General features: G+C 36.5%; 1 protein-coding gene across 2 annotated transcripts in view; it reads left to right on the forward strand.

The window, feature by feature from the left end:
• Ipo11 (importin 11) overlaps positions 1-17,243 on the forward strand; it is a 152,536-nt gene that overhangs the window by 48,606 nt on the left and 86,687 nt on the right. For both annotated transcript variants that reach the window (XM_050160382.1, XM_050160383.1), the window contains 7 exons: positions 2,251-2,298; positions 3,029-3,134; positions 6,144-6,270; positions 7,137-7,170; positions 7,716-7,756; positions 8,437-8,553; positions 16,013-16,126. In XM_050160382.1, coding sequence (XP_050016339.1) covers positions 2,251-2,298; positions 3,029-3,134; positions 6,144-6,270; positions 7,137-7,170; positions 7,716-7,756; positions 8,437-8,553; positions 16,013-16,126 — 587 coding nt within the window. The remainder of the gene's footprint in view (positions 1-2,250; positions 2,299-3,028; positions 3,135-6,143; positions 6,271-7,136; positions 7,171-7,715; positions 7,757-8,436; positions 8,554-16,012; positions 16,127-17,243) is intronic.

Consider the following 17,243-nt stretch of genomic DNA (forward strand, 5'->3'; position numbering starts at 1 on the left):
TCTCTTCGAGAGAAGGAGATTCTTAACCTTTCTTGTTTTCTCTGAATCCTATTAGTTTGTCTCTTTAAATTATATGCCAAAGGGAAAAATAAGATGTCCATTGATTGTAGTAATCGTTAAAAGTAGTTTATGCCGGGCGGTGGTGGCACACGCCTTTAATCCCAGCACTCTGGAGGCAGAGGCAGACGGATCTCTGGGAGTTCGAGGCCAGCCTGGTCTACAAGAGCTAGTTCCGGGACAGGTACCAAAGATACAGAGAAACTCTGTCTCAAAAAACAAAAAACAAACAAAAAGTAGTTTGAGCTTTGCTTATTTTCATGTGGTTTACTTACAATATATAGTTAATTTCTTTAAGGACAGTTAGAAATTACTAAACTTGATGATGCCTATACTTCTTTTGTTACTCTGTTTTGATTTTGCACACTTTTTAGTCTATTCTTAGCTTAAATTTTTTTTAACTACTTTAGGAAAAGCCAGATGTGTTGGCTAGTTTTATGTCTGTTTGACATAAGCTAGAGTCATTTAGAAAGAGGGAACCTCAATTGAGAGAATCCCCCACCAGACTGGCCTGTGGGCAAGTGTGTGGTACATTTTTTTAACTGATGATTGATGTGGGGGGACCTAGCGTACTGTGGACAGTGCCACTGCTGGGCGACTGGTCATGGGTGCTGTGGGTATACAGGCTGAGAAAGTCATGATGAGCAAGGCAGTGAGCAGCATTTCTCTGTGGTCTCTGGTTCAGTTCCTGCCTCCAGATTCCTGCTTTCATTTCCCACCCTGATTTCCCTCAGTGATGAAGGGTAGCTTGAGAGTTGTAAGGTGATATAATCTTTCACTTCTCCCAAGTCACTTTTGACTTGGTGTTTTATCATAGCGATAGAAACCCTAACTATTTGGGATACATTCTCCTTGGTTATTTTCTGCTATTAAGTTTTTCAGTGACTTCACAGTTGAGTTTTCTTTCTGGTTCTGTATCAGTTTTCTTGTTTTGGGTGTACTTATTCTAGCTGATTGGAATGTTAAGCTTAACAATTCATACTTACCAGTAACAAAGTACTTTGAAAAACATATTCTCTCTCTCTCTCTCTCTCTCTCTCTCTCTCTCTCTCTATNGATACATTTAGGTTAATTGTGTTTTCCAACTGTGGGGTCGTCCTTCATGAATAGTACTTCACGATCTGCCCACACTTCATTCTAAAGTCTTTAAATTTCATAGTAAAGTCATTCCTATGAGATGTATATACAGTGGACTACTACTTAGCATTAGTAAAGATAGAGTCAGTATCATTTAGGGCAACATGAATGGACTTGGAAAATACTATGCTAGTGTACTATTTCACATGTTTTCACCTACACATAAATATAAAACAATCAAGCTCATAAAAGCCAAGAGTAGATAGTGTTGAGAAACGTTCCTGGTGGGGAAGTGAGATAATGGTCAGAGCACAGAACATCAGTTGGGATAACTTAAGGCTGTTTTATAAAAGATAGTAAGCAGGAGGAAATATCAGATGCCAATTAAAAAAAAAACCATTAAGCTGGGTGGTAATGGCACACACCTTTACTTCCAGCACTTGGGAGGCAGAGACAGGTGGATCTCTGTGAGTTTGAGGACAGCTTGGTCTACCAAGTGTGTTCTAGGACAGAGAAATTCTGTCTTGGGGAAAAAAACCATATTCAGTATTTAAGGAGGTAGGGTAAGTATTTGATGTGATGGGATATTAACTAGCTTGGCTTAATTACTCTACATTGTTTGCACAAATTATAATCTTTTTATACATCATACATGTCTATGAATCATATATTTAAAATACAAATTTAAAATACTGCTTTTTAAAAGTAAGTTTTGCCCTAGAAGACAAGTACTACATGTCTTACTCGCATGGAATAAGTGAACAATGGTCTCAGAAGTTGAGAGAAGAATGGTGACTGCAGAGGCTGGAGAGAAGGTGGAGTGGATGGGAGGAGAGAACTAAATAGGCGGCTAAGTTCTCATGTGCTGTTGTACAATAAAGTAACTATTGAATAATAATTTGTTTATATTTCAGAAACTTAGAAAGACAAGCTTTGAATGTTTTTTACCGTAAGGCCGTGATAAGTGTTTCATAGATATGCTTAGCTTGATTAGAACAGTGTATAGATATATTAAACTTGTTTGTTCATATATAATTTTTGTGAGTTAAAATTAGTTTAAAAGTTTGAATTAGGTTTTTTTAAATTTTTACTGATAATTTCTTCCTTTTTTTTCAGGTCCAACCAATGTAGAAGATATGAATGCACTGTTAATCAAAGATGCCGGTATGTTGGACTTAAGCCATCTAGAAAGGCATATTGTCCAGTACATAGAGGATCTGTTTTGTGGTAGATTTTGTGTTATGAGAATTGGGGTGTAAAAATAGCTAAAATGTAGGAATTGTCAGTTGGGGATAACTAAGTATACAGTTAATTCTGCTGTTGTATGAAATGATTAATGCTAAAGCGTGTGTGGAAAACAAGGGAGTTATGGATAAAGAACTGTCACAGCAGATTGTAAGATGAGGCTGCCAGAGGAGGGCCCCAGGAGGGCTCAGCATTAGGGTAAGATGAGCTGGTACAGTAGAGTTGTACATCGGACTGCTCGTTGCTTTAACTGCACAGTAACAAGCAGTTAAGGGATTGTTGTACAAGATGAGCTAGGGAAAAATAAACTGGGGTCAGATAATAAAATACAGCTTTCATTTAGGATCATATATTATTTTATAATATTTTAAATTCAACTCATGTTACAGTGGATTTAGTTTTCTGTTTGAAAATACTAAAGAGTGGGAAAAACCTGGAATAAAATAATTTAAGCAATGTCTCTAAAATGTTTTTAGTAATCTCAATGTTCATATTGTATATATACAATATCCATATTCTTATTGTGTGTGTGTGTATATATATATATATATATAATATCCTTAATATATTTCATGTTTCAAAGTAGGTTCAGATTTTTATATAAGACCAAATATCTAAAATCTTTAATTTCTTTATTTTCTATTCACAGTGTATAATGCTGTGGGATTAGCTGCTTTTGAGCTGTTTGACAGTGTTGATTTTGATCAGTGGTTTAAAAACCAACTTCTTCCAGAATTACAAGTTTCTCATAATAGGCAAGTAAACACCTATTTTAGTTTCTTGATTTTTGAAATAAAAAAGTATTATAGTAGTATATTGTTTGTGTTTTAAATAAATAAAGCTTGCCTGAAGATCAGAGGGAAAGCAACCACACTAGTCAGCTATACAGGCCAGGGAGTAGTAGCACACACTTTTAATCCCAGGACTCAGGAGACAGAGACATCTATGTGAGTTCAAGGCCATCCTGGGCTCCACAAGATTGAATTTGTCTAAAAGAAACAGAGCTCACACAAAGGCAATCCCAGCATTGGGAATCATACGGCTTTAATCCCAGTACTAGGAAGGTGGAGACAGGAGTGATATGGCTAGGCAGAGAGGGAAATACAAGGGGGAAGAGAAAGGAACTCACTGGAGTGTGTAGTCTTCAAGATTTGTGGCGATAGGATCTTGCCTATTTTTGGTCTGAGGTAGAGGTACAAGCCAGTGGCTTTGCTTTTTCTGGTCTTCAGGTTGAACCCCAATAATTGTCTCTGGGATTTTATTATTCGTGCTATAAGGTATGATTTTACTTGTATTTCGCACACAGAAAAATATATAAGACTTACAAATATAAGCAAAAGATTTATCTTTTATGTTACTTTATCTTAAGTGTAAATCCTGAAAGAAGTATTTGATGTAATATGAAATAGTTTGTAAAGCCTGGCGTTGGTGGTGCACACCTTTAATCCCAGCACTCTGGAGGCAGAGGCAGGCGAATCTCTGTGAGTTCAAGACCAGTTGGTCTACAAGAGTTATTTCTAGGACAGGCTCCAAAGCTACACAGAGAAACCCTGTACTGGAGCGAGGGGAACTAAAGAAAAAAAAAAAAAGAAGTAGTTTGTAGGCAAAAAGAAATAGAACTTTTTGTAGAGATGAAAGCAGATGAAAGTTCTCTGAGTTTCTGGAAGAAGCTATGTACAAAATAAGACTGTTGGCCGCAACGAGGTCGAAGGTCATAAGTAGCCCAGCTGAAGTGATAGCCACGAAGAGTGAGTGTTATGGGGACATAGTAATACAGTTGGTCTTTGAGAAAAAGTAGAGGAGATGGAGATGCCTTGCGTGTACAGAAATTGAATGTACTTGATGTTCCTACAGAGGTGCTTAATTTATTATTACCAGATCCATATGGCAGTTAGCACTTTGGCCCAAAGAAATTTGGCCAGTTAAATAGTAATTTATAGCTTGTCCTCTGGAGGCTGTTGGTGTGAAATAGCCTTTGACAGTGCCCACAGGAAGCTCGAGAGCCTTTGAAGGAGTAAAAACATATCCCTAGAGATAATTGTGAGTCCCCTTATCCTTACACCAGGGGGGCCATTTGATTTAAGACCTCACTGTCTCATATAGTACTTCCCCTTGGATGCTGCTTAACATTTTGAAATGTGCTTATTGTTGCTGAGGAAATTAGTTTCAGTTCATTTAAATTTATATACAGAACTATGTAAAATATGCTGAGTATATGTTGAAATGTTAATATTTTGAGTATGTTTGGATAAATCAAAACTATTTGACTTGCTTCTTATTTTCTGTTAGACTGATAATCTAGACCAATGTTTCTCAGAGTTAACGTACATTTGTTGGACTCACTGATAGGTTGTCTTGTCACATACAGTCCTGGTCTAGTCAGTGTTATACATGGGACAGTGCTTTTATAGCCTGTGCTGCTGCTGCCAGTTTAGGGACAGTTCTTCGAGACCTGGCTGCTGTAAGCCTAAACTGGCTGGATATGACTGTCCCCTTGGAATTTCTGAGTTTTATTTTCTTTATTTAGAGTAGAACTAAACATGGAGATCTCTGAGGTTTCAGTCTAAAAACTGATAGTTTCGTTACTTTACACTACACACCTTGTTATTTTTGATTCTGTGACTATTTAAACAACTCCTACCCCAGGAAATGGCGTTCTCCACTTTTCATTTATTGATATTTATCCTTAAAAGTTCTCTCAAATCCGTTTCATTTACTGTGTTTTAATTCTTATTGCTGGGCTGTATAATTTAGAGTTAAGGAATGTTTACATACATTTGTTGAAACTTTAGTTAACATTTCTTTTTCTGTTCACTCAATTATCTTTTAAGATTGTGACCTTCTAAAATAACTGTATACTCATCAGTTTGTTTTGTTTTACTCAGAAATAAATAGAATTTTGTCACTAAGGGTTTATGACAAGAAGATATTTTTAGTGGAATTCTAAGATAGAAATATTTTGAATTTGTCACTTTTCTTTTTCTCTAAGAAAAATCTTGAGAAACATCACTTTAGTTAAAACTATCAGAAATAAATTATTGTTACTGCTAATTCTCCACAGTTTTAATGATTTAAGTCCACATATTATTCTGAGTCATGTTTGGTAATTGCATACCTCTTTCCAAATCATGTAGCTAGAATCAGCAAGCTTATGCAGATATTATTTAGGTAAATATAAAGACCCTTTTACAATGAATGAAAATAATATTTATGAGATTGACTGATGGAAATAGAAATATGGATATAGGCTATTTTTATTATTTTAGTAAAGAGAGCTGCGAGGTACAGAGAGCTGCCAGCTACAGGATTTATGGTGTTAGCATTGTTTGTAGTTGCTTGAGGAAGAGAAATTTATATACCTATCTGGTTCAAATTGCTTTTGTGTGTGATACTGGGGATCCACCGAGGATCATCTCCATGTGAGACGAGCACTCTACCAAAGGTCGTCACTCTGGTGTCACCTCCTCACTCAGGCAGTCCTTGCAGTCCCTGTCTCCTTTTCCTGGGAACTGGGGCTACTGACTATTACAGTTCATCAACACAGAAGCGTCAGAGAACATCGTACCTGTATCTAAGAGCTTGGATTTCCTTAGATCAGGACATCACTGTTTCTTTTGTATTGATATTTAGAAGTTGATTTTTATGTAAATGCAAGTTACATTTTTTTTTTTACTACAGTTTAGATTTAAATGGAATTTACACTAAGTGAAGTAGACCTCTTTAAATACTAAATATTTCACTGATTTTTTTTCTCTTCCACCTAGGTATAAACCATTGCGACGCAGGGTAATTTGGCTCATTGGTCAGTGGATTTCTGTGAAATTCAAGTCTGACTTGAGACCCATGCTGTATGAAGCAATCTGTAACTTACTTCAAGATCAGGATTTAGTGGTATGTCAGCCTGATGAATCAGCATCTCTAGACCCCAAAACCTCCTCGACAGTGTCAGCTCTAGAAGAAAAAAAAACATGGTTCCAGAGAATACGCTAGTTACTATTACAGGGATAGGAAAGTGTAACACTTAGGAAGGGAATGGGTTCTTAGCCAGGAAAGAAAGGTTTTAGATACGATTTTAAAGACTAGAAGGTAGAGTTTAGTCATGTTACTTGTTCTGGGAACTAAAGTCAGAATAATAAGATGTTGCTCTTATGAACTCTCAGATAACATACTCTGTGCATTGAAATGTGAGTCTCAGAGTCTAAAGCTTGTCTGTGGGTTTAGAAAAGCTCAGATCATTTGGGAGTTTGGAATCTTTGCTGTAACTGAGATTAGACTGAAGGTGGAAGCTTAAACTCCTCCCTCCTGCCTCTCTCTGTCCCTTCCTTTCTCCTTCCCTCTCTCCTTACCTTCTTTACTTGTGTGACTTCCAGCTTGCCAGGTTCCGTCTTTTCATGCCGCCCTTTTTTCTTTTTCCCCTGGCATCTTCTGCATGCTATTTTCCTTCATCTCATGCTCTCCATTCACCTAATGGCAAATTCTTCTCTTCTTGGAAAGCCTCCTGCCATAAAGGCTTCTTAAGCAATTATAGAACAGCTGGGAAGGTCAGAAATGATGGTACTTGTTCCTTTGGTCACCTGTTACAAACTCAGGTTTGTAATCCTTTCAGTTCCACACGGCATATGCCCCAAGATTGGATATAAACAGAAACAGGAAAGTGGTTTGAAAGAATTTTTCTGTCATCTAGTACTAATGATTTTCAGTAGTTCTAAGAATGATTAAAAACTCTTATTGTACTTTGAGTTTTTTTTTTTTTTTAGGTTCGAATTGAAACGGCAACAACTCTGAAGTTAAATATCCTTCAAAAAATTTTTTTAAAAAGGTTTATTTATTATGCACATCAGAAGATGGCACCATGTGGTTGCTGTGAATTGAACTTAGGACCCCTGGAAGAGCAGCCAGACCTTTTAACTACTGACTCGTCTCTCTAACCTGACAGTAGTTTTAATTAGATTAATTTAATTTTTTTTAAAAAGTGAAACTTGAAAAAACTTTCTAAAGGACTCAACTGTAAAGAAGTTCAGCTTTTTTTGTTGTTTTGAATTAGAGTGTCCAGCCTGACCTGGAACTCTACACAGTCAAGACTAGACTTCAACTTCTGCTCCTCCTGCTTCTGCCTCCTAGTGTCGGGATTATAGGTCTGCACTGCCACACTCAGCCTTAAGTTTAACATTTTAAAATTGGTTACTTTGTGACATTTCTTGGTAGGATAGTTAAAATGTATTTTTCCCAAAATGTATCTATTATAAACATATATTTGTTATTTCAATAATTTGCTGTAGATGTATTTTTATCTTGATAAATTTCATTCATTTTCAGTATTCCTTAACTCTATTTACCTGTTGATGATTTTGAATTTAGAACAGATCAATTTTTACCGGTAAGAATATTGGTTTCAAGGTTTTGTAACAATTTCTACTTATGTCTTTGAAATATATATATTTCAATCATATATATATATATATGATTGAAAGAGTCAATGTACAGGTAATTTGTGTCAGGTGAAAATATATATAGAATTTAATATCTTTGCTTTATCTATATTGTGGAAAATATAAAGTATTCTTACAGTGCTTATAAAATAGATGGTCATTTCATTTATGTTTTTCAGAATTGACAGTTATATTTGATTTATAACTGAATTTATGTGTATTTTTAATATTTTAAAAACATACCTTTATTTATTTATTTATTGTGAGAGTGTGTGTGTGAGCATGAGCATGCTTTTACATATACACCTTTAGCAGTAATAAGGAAAAAAATAGTCTTACATACTGGCAGCTTAAGTATTGATAAAGTTTTATATTTTTTCTTATTGCTTTGACATATTTATATTTATATGTGTTTGGGTTTTTTTTTTTTTTTTTTNTTTGGAGCCTGTCCTGGAACTAGCTCTGTAGACCAGGCTGGTGTCGAACTCACAGAGATCCGCCTGCCTCTGCCTCCCAAGTGCTGGGATTAAAGGCGTGCGCCACCACCGCCCGGCCTTGTGTTTGTATTTGTATATTTGTATATGGTGAATTCTCCATTTCAGAACCTCTTTTCTTTCTTCTACTGCAGTATTTGGAGACCATGTTCACACTGCTTTTTCAGCTGCTGCAGCAGGTTACTGAGTGTGATACAAAGATGCATGTTTTGCACGTCCTCTCCTGTGTGATTGAAAGAGTCAATATACAGGTAATTTGTGAAACACAAAAACAAGTGTCAGGTGAAAATATATGTAGAATTTAATATCTTTGCTTTATCTATATTGTGGAAAATATATTCTTACAGTCTTATAAAATAGATGGTCATTTAATTTATGTTTTTCAGAATTGACAGTTATATTTGAATTTATTAAAAGTGACTAAGAAAAGCCAGTTGTGTTGGCTAGTGCTTGTAAACCCAGTGACTGAGAGGCTGAGGCAGGGGGATGGTTAGGCAAGATCCTGTCTCTAAAGACCAAAAATGAAAGACTCAAGAATATTTAAATATTAGCATTGTATCTATGGTGTGGAGGTATTGAGAAAGGAATTTTTTTAAGTTTTAAAGATCTAGTCTGTGCTTGACAATCTTCGAGTTCAGAGTGTTTAATGTCTCAGCAATATGTATTTTAGCAAATACAAGTTTTGTTAGGAATTTGTTTTTACTGTTTTTTTTTCTTTAATATGTCCATAGATTCATCTAAAGATTTATTATATGTGTGTATGTGCACATGTATGGCCCAGAGGTGAGAGCACAGCTCTGGGCAGTAGGTTCTCTTCTTGCACCTTGTATTCAGGCAGGGTTTCTGTTGCGTGATGTTTTACTTTTTTGGCTTTTTGAGGGGCCTCCTACTCAGCTCCCAAATAAATCACACACAGTCTTATTGTTAGTTATGAATGCCCGGCCTTAGCTTGCCTATTTCTTGTTAGCTCTTCTTACCTTAAATTATCCTGTCTATGTTTTCCCTTTGGACTTCGATCTTTCTTACTTTCCTTCTTCCTCTGTGGCTGGGTGGCTGGCCCCTGATGTTCTCCTCTCCTTGTTCCCTTGCTCCTCCTTGTCCTCCGCTCTCCTTCTGTTTACACTCTCTGCCTGCCAGCCTTGCCTGTCCTTGTTCCTGCCTAGTTATTGACTATTCAGCTCTTTGTTAGACTATCAGGTGTTTTAGACACTGAATAAACAAAAGCCACACACCTTAAAATAATATTCCCCAATAGGTTTCTAGTTGTGCCACCGATCTGCCTTTGTGAGCGTCTAGCTGATTGTCTTATTTCAGCCTCAACAGTTTGCTGAAGTTTTTGGATTGCAGATGCTCACATGGCAGCCAGCTTTTTACAGAATTCTGGTAATAAGAGCAATCAGGTCAGTTTTGCTCAGCAAGTGTTTTTTATCAACTGAGCCATCTTCCTAGCCCTAATTTTACTTAAAAAGTTTTTTTTTACTTAAAAATCAAAAATATATATATATAAAACACAAAAGAAGTATACAAAAGTATAGTACAAAAACAATATACTGTATATAGTATAATACAAAAATAAAATACCAAACATACATACATGTGTTTGGTATTTTTGCTCATATTTATCCATTGCTTAGTATAAAAATGATGTTTAAAATTTCTTTTAATCTTTTTATTTATTCTTCTCTTATATAACACATACTGACCATATATAAGGCTGTACTCCTTCCAGTCTCCTCTGCCTTCTCTTCCCTGTTTCTCATCCACTGCTCCTATGTTTTCTTCAGAAAAGAGTAAGCCTCCCAAGAGATAGCCACTGAACATGGCATTATAAGTTACAGTAAGACTAGACACAGACCCTGACATCAGGACTGGACAAGAGAACCCACTAGGAGGAAATGGGTTCCAAGAGCAGGCAAAAGAGTCAGAGACACCCTCAGTCCCGCTATCAGGAGTCCCACAAGAACACTAAGCCAATAACAATAACATTTATGCGGAGGACCTAGTGGAGACCCATGCATCTTCTGTGATTGCTGCTTCAATCTCTGAGTTCCTATGAGCCCTTATTAGTTGATTTTTATGAGTCGTGTTCCTGTGGTATTTTCAGCCCCTCTCCTTTGGCTTTTACGATCCTTCCTCTTCCTCTTCCATGGGTTTTTTTTCAAGCTCCACCTACTGTTTGTCTATAGATCTTTGCATCTGTTTCTATCAGCTGCTGGAGACAACCTCTCTGAAGTCTCTGGTCTGTTCTGCTTCTGCTTTCTGGTCATTTAGGCAATGTCAGGCATGAGCTCCCTCTTGTGGCGAGGGTCTCAAGTCTCAAGTTAGCTCAGTCATTCCTTGGCCACTCTCATAGCTTTAGCCACTATACCCCCAGCTCATCTTGCGGACAGCAAGGTTTTGTGGCTCGGTTGGTGTTCCATTACTGGGAGTATTGCCTGGTTACAGAACAAGGCCAGTTCAGGCTCTGTATCCTCCATTACTAGGAGTCCTCACAATAGTCACCCTCATAGGTTCCAGGAAGTTTCTGCTGTACTAAATTTCCACATCACCCTCTAAATGTCCCCCCCATTACAGTTGTCTCTCTCTGTCCTTCCCTCCCCTACCTGATTCCTCCTCTTCCTTGTCACCCCACCCTGATCTTCATGAAAAACGAATCATCCAAAAAACAATGATATAATTTGTGTATGTCTCTGGCTTTTATATCTTAGTTCACCACTTTATATATTTTTGGAAAGCAGAGAATATTTTTGGGATAGTTGGTTTTGGCGTTCACAGACTGAGACTACTCTTGGATCTACTTATTGGCGAATTCAGACACCGTGCAATAGTCCCAGAGCTATTGATGAGAATAGCTACTAATTATTGAGTGATAATCATACACCACTCTTCTATGCCAAGTGCTCTGCTTGTATTTCTCATTTTATGCTTACAGACTTCTTTGGTGGAACTTAAAATGAGTAACTGGTCAAAGGTTTATACTTCGTTGTAGTTTCTTGAGGCAGCGACTCATGTAGCCCAGTCTGGCCTCAGTATAGCCAAGAATAACTGTGAATACCTGATCTTCCTGCCTCTCTCTCAGTTGTTGGGATAACAGGTATGCACCATAGTGTTCAGATAAAAGTTCATAAATTTTGGTGGTAGTGCTAGTCTTAAAATTAAACAGTGCTTAATTGCAAAGGCAGGTTTGAGTCACTAATTATTTAGAGCAGATCTTGGCACTGGTTTAATGTAGTATTTCTTAGCACTTTGGGATTTTACTACAAGCATTATATTATTTCATTTGGTGACGGCTTTTGAACATTTAGTTTGCTTATATAGATGTTGAACTGAAGGTGTCTTTAAAACTGTTAAGTCTCTGTCCTTGGTGTTCAGCTTGAGTAAGGTATTTAAATTTGTGTCAAGTACAAAATGGAATTATAATTTGACCTCAGCCAGTTAACAGTATATCATGATATGAAATTATTACAAATGTCTAATATGCTTTAGAGTGTCATACATTTGCAGTAAATTATTTGCTAAATGTTGATTATAAAAACAATATTTGCCCATTTACTTGTGTAAATCTGGCTAGTGAAAATTTCTTAAAAGATTTTTTCTTGTACAAATGAATTCCTTTACACATCTCTGAAAATGCCATTGCATTTCTATTCACACTTGTCTTTCAGGGGCGAAAGCTTAGGCGGTTTGGGCGGGAACAATAACCAAGAGCTGAGTTATCCACCATACATTCTTAGTTTTAAAACTGAGACCAAGATGGAAAAAGGTTTTTAAAAAATCAATTATTTGATTCTTTAGCTTTTGGTAACCTTTGAGCAAGCTTATTTATTTCCTTGTCATACATACCTTCAAACCACCTCTCACTGGCCGAATTTGATTTTTGTCTGATTTGGTTCTTTGTGCCATAGGGTACAATTACTTGAATATTAGTTCTTATTTTTGAAAAAAGTCTTTTTTCCCCAATTTTATTTATTTTTACTTGTATGGATGTTTTGCATGCATCTTGTACATACATGGCTCCCGAGGAGATCAGAGATCCCTTGGAACTGATGGGATCCAACAGATGTTGTTACCCATCATGTGAGTCCTGGGACTCCCACTAGGTCCTTTGGGAGAGCAGTTGTGCTCTTAACTGCTAAGGCATCTCTCCAAGCCCATGACAAAATATAAAAGCACAATTGCCCTACAAGTATATAGTTGAAATAAACATGCAATCAAGTTTTATGTCGCACAGTCTTTGAGCTTCCACATATCTAAAGAAAAAGGAAAAAATTAAAGGGTTTCTGTGAAATATATTGTTGAAATTTTATCTAAAAGGTGAGATATCATTTAGGATTTATGACAGTTTTTAACCCCGAAGACAGGGCCCTTGTTAAAGCATTTGTTGCTTTAGTTTATGTTACGGTTTCAGAATATATTAGGACTGTAAGTGAAGATCTCCTTTTATCTGGACTAGTGCTCAGATTCCTCTCCTTCCCCCCAGAACACGTAACAGGAGGCTGGTCCTTCAGTCCTTCCTAAAGTGTATGTTACTGACTATTCACACGTGTTATAGATCAGGTTGAGTAACTTGGACTTGAACTTTATTCCATTTGGTGAATTAGTAAATGCCCATTTTCCTTTCTCAGCCACCACTCTCCTCTGACTCTCAGTGAGTTTGACTATTTGAGATACTTCTTAGAAGGGGAATCAGGGTTTCTCTCTTTGTGACTGATTTTCATTTAGCAAACTCTTTAAGGTTCATCTGGATTGTTGAATATTACAGATTTCCTCATTTATTTTTAAAGGCTGAGTAATATTTTTTAATCATTCCTGTGTATGCTTGAGGAAACCAAAGCTTGTGGATGCCAGTTACTTATAAAATGGCTTCACATTCTCCCCTGTACTTTAAGTCATATTGAGATTACCTATAATACACAGCATGATGTAAACAGTTGCCATACTGCACTGTTTGTGATACACTAACTAGAGTGCACTCCCGATACACATAGATCCTGGATATTTTCTATTCAAGGTTGGTTGGGTTTAAGGATTCATAGATACACTGCACTATACATGTTATTTCTTGTATATAAAAATATCCCTTTAAAAAATTCAGATGAAATCGCTGAAATATTTAATAGTTGCAGTTCTGAATGTTTGAGAAACCTTCATACTGTTTTTCATTACTAGACGTACCATTTGTCCCTAACAAGAATGTACAAGGGTTTCTCCTCCATATGCTCACCGCTTACTGTTTTAAAAAGTAATCATGCTAACGAGTATGTGCTTTTGACTTCATTTATGTGTTGACACTAATACATTTTTAGATATCTTTTAAAAATAATGTGCAAGTGATTATAAGTGGCCTGTTTCAAAATTCATGGTTTTTTTTGTTTGTTTTTTAAAGATTTATTTATTTATTATGTATACAACATTCCTTCCATGTATGCTTGCAAGCCAGAAGAGGGCACCAGATCTCATTACAGATGGCTGTGAGCCACCATGTGGTTGCTGGGAATTGAACTCAGGACCTCTGGAAGAGCAGTCAGTGCTCTTAACCTCTGAGCCATCTCTCCAGCCCCTGTTTGTTTGTTTTTTGAGATAGGATTTCTCTGTAGCTTTGGAGCCTGTCCTGGATCTAGCTCTTGTAGACCAAGCTGGCCTCAGACTCACAGTGATCCACTTGCCTCTGCTTCCCTAGTGCTGGGATTAAAGGCGTGTGCCACCACTGCCCGGCCAAAATTTATGTTATAGAATCCTTTTTAGAATTATATATAGTGTTTTTTTTTCTTAATCTCATTTCACTTATAAATCTGAAGATTTCAAAAAAATTTTCCAGGATAGAGCAACATCCGTGTATTGTTCACCTAACTTCATCAACTACCACTATTTTATTCTGTGTGTTCTTGTTTTGTCTGTCTAGTGGTCCAGGTAATCACTGTTGTAAACTGCTTGATTGTAATCACAGGTGTCATACTAGCTCTCTCTAAGAAACAGGCTCCTCATCCTCCATCCTCAAATCTCCATTACATTCAGAAAATGTCATATTGATGAACTCTTTTCTTTGAAATTTGTGGAGTTTTTTTTTTTAACATATTAATTGACCCCGTTGTATATAATTGGCATGATCTTGAGATAGACCATTTAACTAAGTTGAATTAGCTATTAAATAGATGTTGATTGTTTACTATAATGCTATAATTCAAATATTGAAAATAAAAATGAGTTAATACATGAAAGTAAGGTGAGACATGAGTCTTTTTAATATTCAGCTTTATCTCACTTAAATGTTTTTTGGGAAACTATCTGGCTCATTACTATTGTCTCAGCAAGAGGAGATGTTAACAGTTCTGTATATTTCATCCTTTTGAGAGTTTGGTATTGTATAAGCAGAGTTAACAAAAGCCTTTGTGGGAACAATATTGAATTTAAATACACGAGGTAGAATTTGATAATGTTGAAAGTCGGATGGTCTAATTTCTTTCATCACTAAGAATGCTCTGCCTGAGAATTTCCATTATTATCCTAAACTTGGGGCTTGGGGCTGGTTTGCATGTATCTGTATGCGTTTACGTTCATCTGCCCATCCTTCCAATCAGCCAGCCAGCCAGCCAGCCAGCTTTTCAGTAAATTCATTATTAGACCAGTGAGGAAGTTCAGTGGATAAAGGAGCTTTCTGTGCAAGCCCTCATGGTAAACTGAGCCTGAGCCCTGGAACCCACATCAAGGTGAAAAGAGAGAACTGACTCCACAGAGTTGTCCTTTGATGTCCACATGTGTGCTACCGATTCTGTCCTATCCCTGTGCCAACAATGAACTTCAAATTCACTGAGAGATTGTGTTCTATTTCTGTATTTCAGTTTATATTAAAAAAAACAGATTTACTTAATCAAAGCATACTGAGTAGAGCAATTTTATTGTGCCTCTCTGTGTTTGTGTGTGTGCACGTGTATATGCATCTGAGTGAAGACCCAGGGCAGCTTTTAGTTTTTCTTCTTCAGGAGTCATCCGCACTTTTCTTTAGCTAGGGTCTCCAGGTTGTCCAGGCTAGTGTGGACAGCGATGAAACCCCGAGGATCTGCTTAATCACCACCATCTTTTCAAAGTTGGAATAACAAGCACACACCCATCTTTTTTTATATGTGTTTGGTGGATGGGATTCAGATCCTTTTCCCTTCACAGCAAACCCTCTACTGACTGAGCCATTTTCGTCGCCCACAGTTTCACCTTTTGTAAGAGTTCTCCCTGACCTCTACACACTACCCCCTCATTATTGCCCCTGCTCTTTTTCTTTGTGCGGTCTTATACAGCTTTATTATGTCCTTTACAATGCCATGTTCTCAGGAATTGTCTCAGGGAGATGTCATCAGGAAACTGTGGACTCCGTGGATAAGTGCTGACTCATTAAAATACAGTATAATTTTAATGCAAGCTGTTTTTTTTTTTAATTAAAACTCAGGGTATAACACTGTTTTTTATTAACCTCTAAATGATGCTTTATATCATCAAGTTTTTATTCAATAATAACTTTGATACTTTACCTAAAATTATTTAAAAATATTTTCCACAGAACCTTAGGTCTCTATGTAAAATATCTGATTTATCTTTCATTGAGTAAATTAACATTTAGTAATTGCCTAATATTTCATAGCATTTGTCAGATTTCTCACAGCACATTGCCCTTCATACTAAATGATTCCATTGTCTCCCTTTTTGTCTGTCTTGTGGTAGATACGGCCATATGTAGGATGTCTGGTGCAGTATTTGCCTCTCCTCTGGAAGCAGAGTGAAGAGCACAACATGTTGCGATGCGCTATTCTGACAACGCTTATCCATCTCGTTCAGGTACGTTGCTCTCCAGCTTTGTCGTTGTCTTGTTGCTTTAACTGTTTGATGTGAGTCATGTTACTATTCATGACCGTCTTTACATTACTTTTAGACTTTTAAAACGCACACTCTCAAAAACAACTATTTAGCATATTTTTGAGGATATTTGAAAAGTATTCTCTACTTAAAAGAGACGTTTCTGCTAATATTTTCCAGTGATGGCAGACCCATGACTTGAGTGCCCATGTGCAGTTTTTCTGGTCTCCTGAGTATATATCAGCGTGAACTTGCTCTGGACTTTACTTTTTTCATGGGTTTACTTTCCTTTTCATACCCCTGATTTCCTGATTCAGGAAATCACTGCTTTTGAGGAAAGGAATAATTTTGACTTTAGATGTTTCAGACTTTAAAGTGTGGTGATGGGTAGCAGGTAGAGAGGAGCCTGAAAGTTCGTGGAGAGAGATCTAGACTGTGGCTCTAATGTGAATTATTAAAAGTAAAATAAGACATCTTCCATTCAGATGTCCTTCTACATTAAGAATTATAGCAATTCTCAATTAAAAAGTTTCTAATTAGTTTTAAAAAAACCCAAGATGCCTTGATATTTGGGCTGAACTTATTCTTTCTATAAATGTGTTTATGGATGAGTATTATTATTACACATTCTCAGTAGAGTTTTAAATAGATGATTAATGATACAAACTTTTAAAATGCATTTTGTACCTAAAGGTACAATATTTCATGAATAAGCAATATATGCATGTTACTAAGCTAGGAAGATTGTACCCTTGAACTTTGAGTGTAGATATCTCCTTTTCCTTTGAGTTGCCTTTGTTAAAGTATTTTATCACAATAACAAGAAAATGACTAAGACAAAGGATAGAAGCTGGAAAGGTAAGGTAGAAAAAGAAAGTAATGACATAATGATATGTGCCTTCAACAGCCTGTGTTTTATTTACGTATTTTAATATTATTGACGTTCTTACAGAAAATGAAGCTTTAATCTTTTTATACCTGTTTGTGTTACTCCTATTCCTGCATATTCCCAATGTAATTACACAGTTATAGCATAATCGTATTATTTATGGTCATGTCTGTATGACTATACAAGGCTGTTGGGTGGCATGCATGTGTG

The sequence above is a fragment of the Alexandromys fortis genome, unplaced genomic scaffold, assembly GCF_014885135.2.
Source record: "Alexandromys fortis isolate MF-2015 unplaced genomic scaffold, M_Fortis_MF-2015_v1.1 scaffold_76, whole genome shotgun sequence".
Taxonomy (NCBI): Eukaryota; Metazoa; Chordata; class Mammalia; order Rodentia; family Cricetidae; genus Alexandromys; species Alexandromys fortis.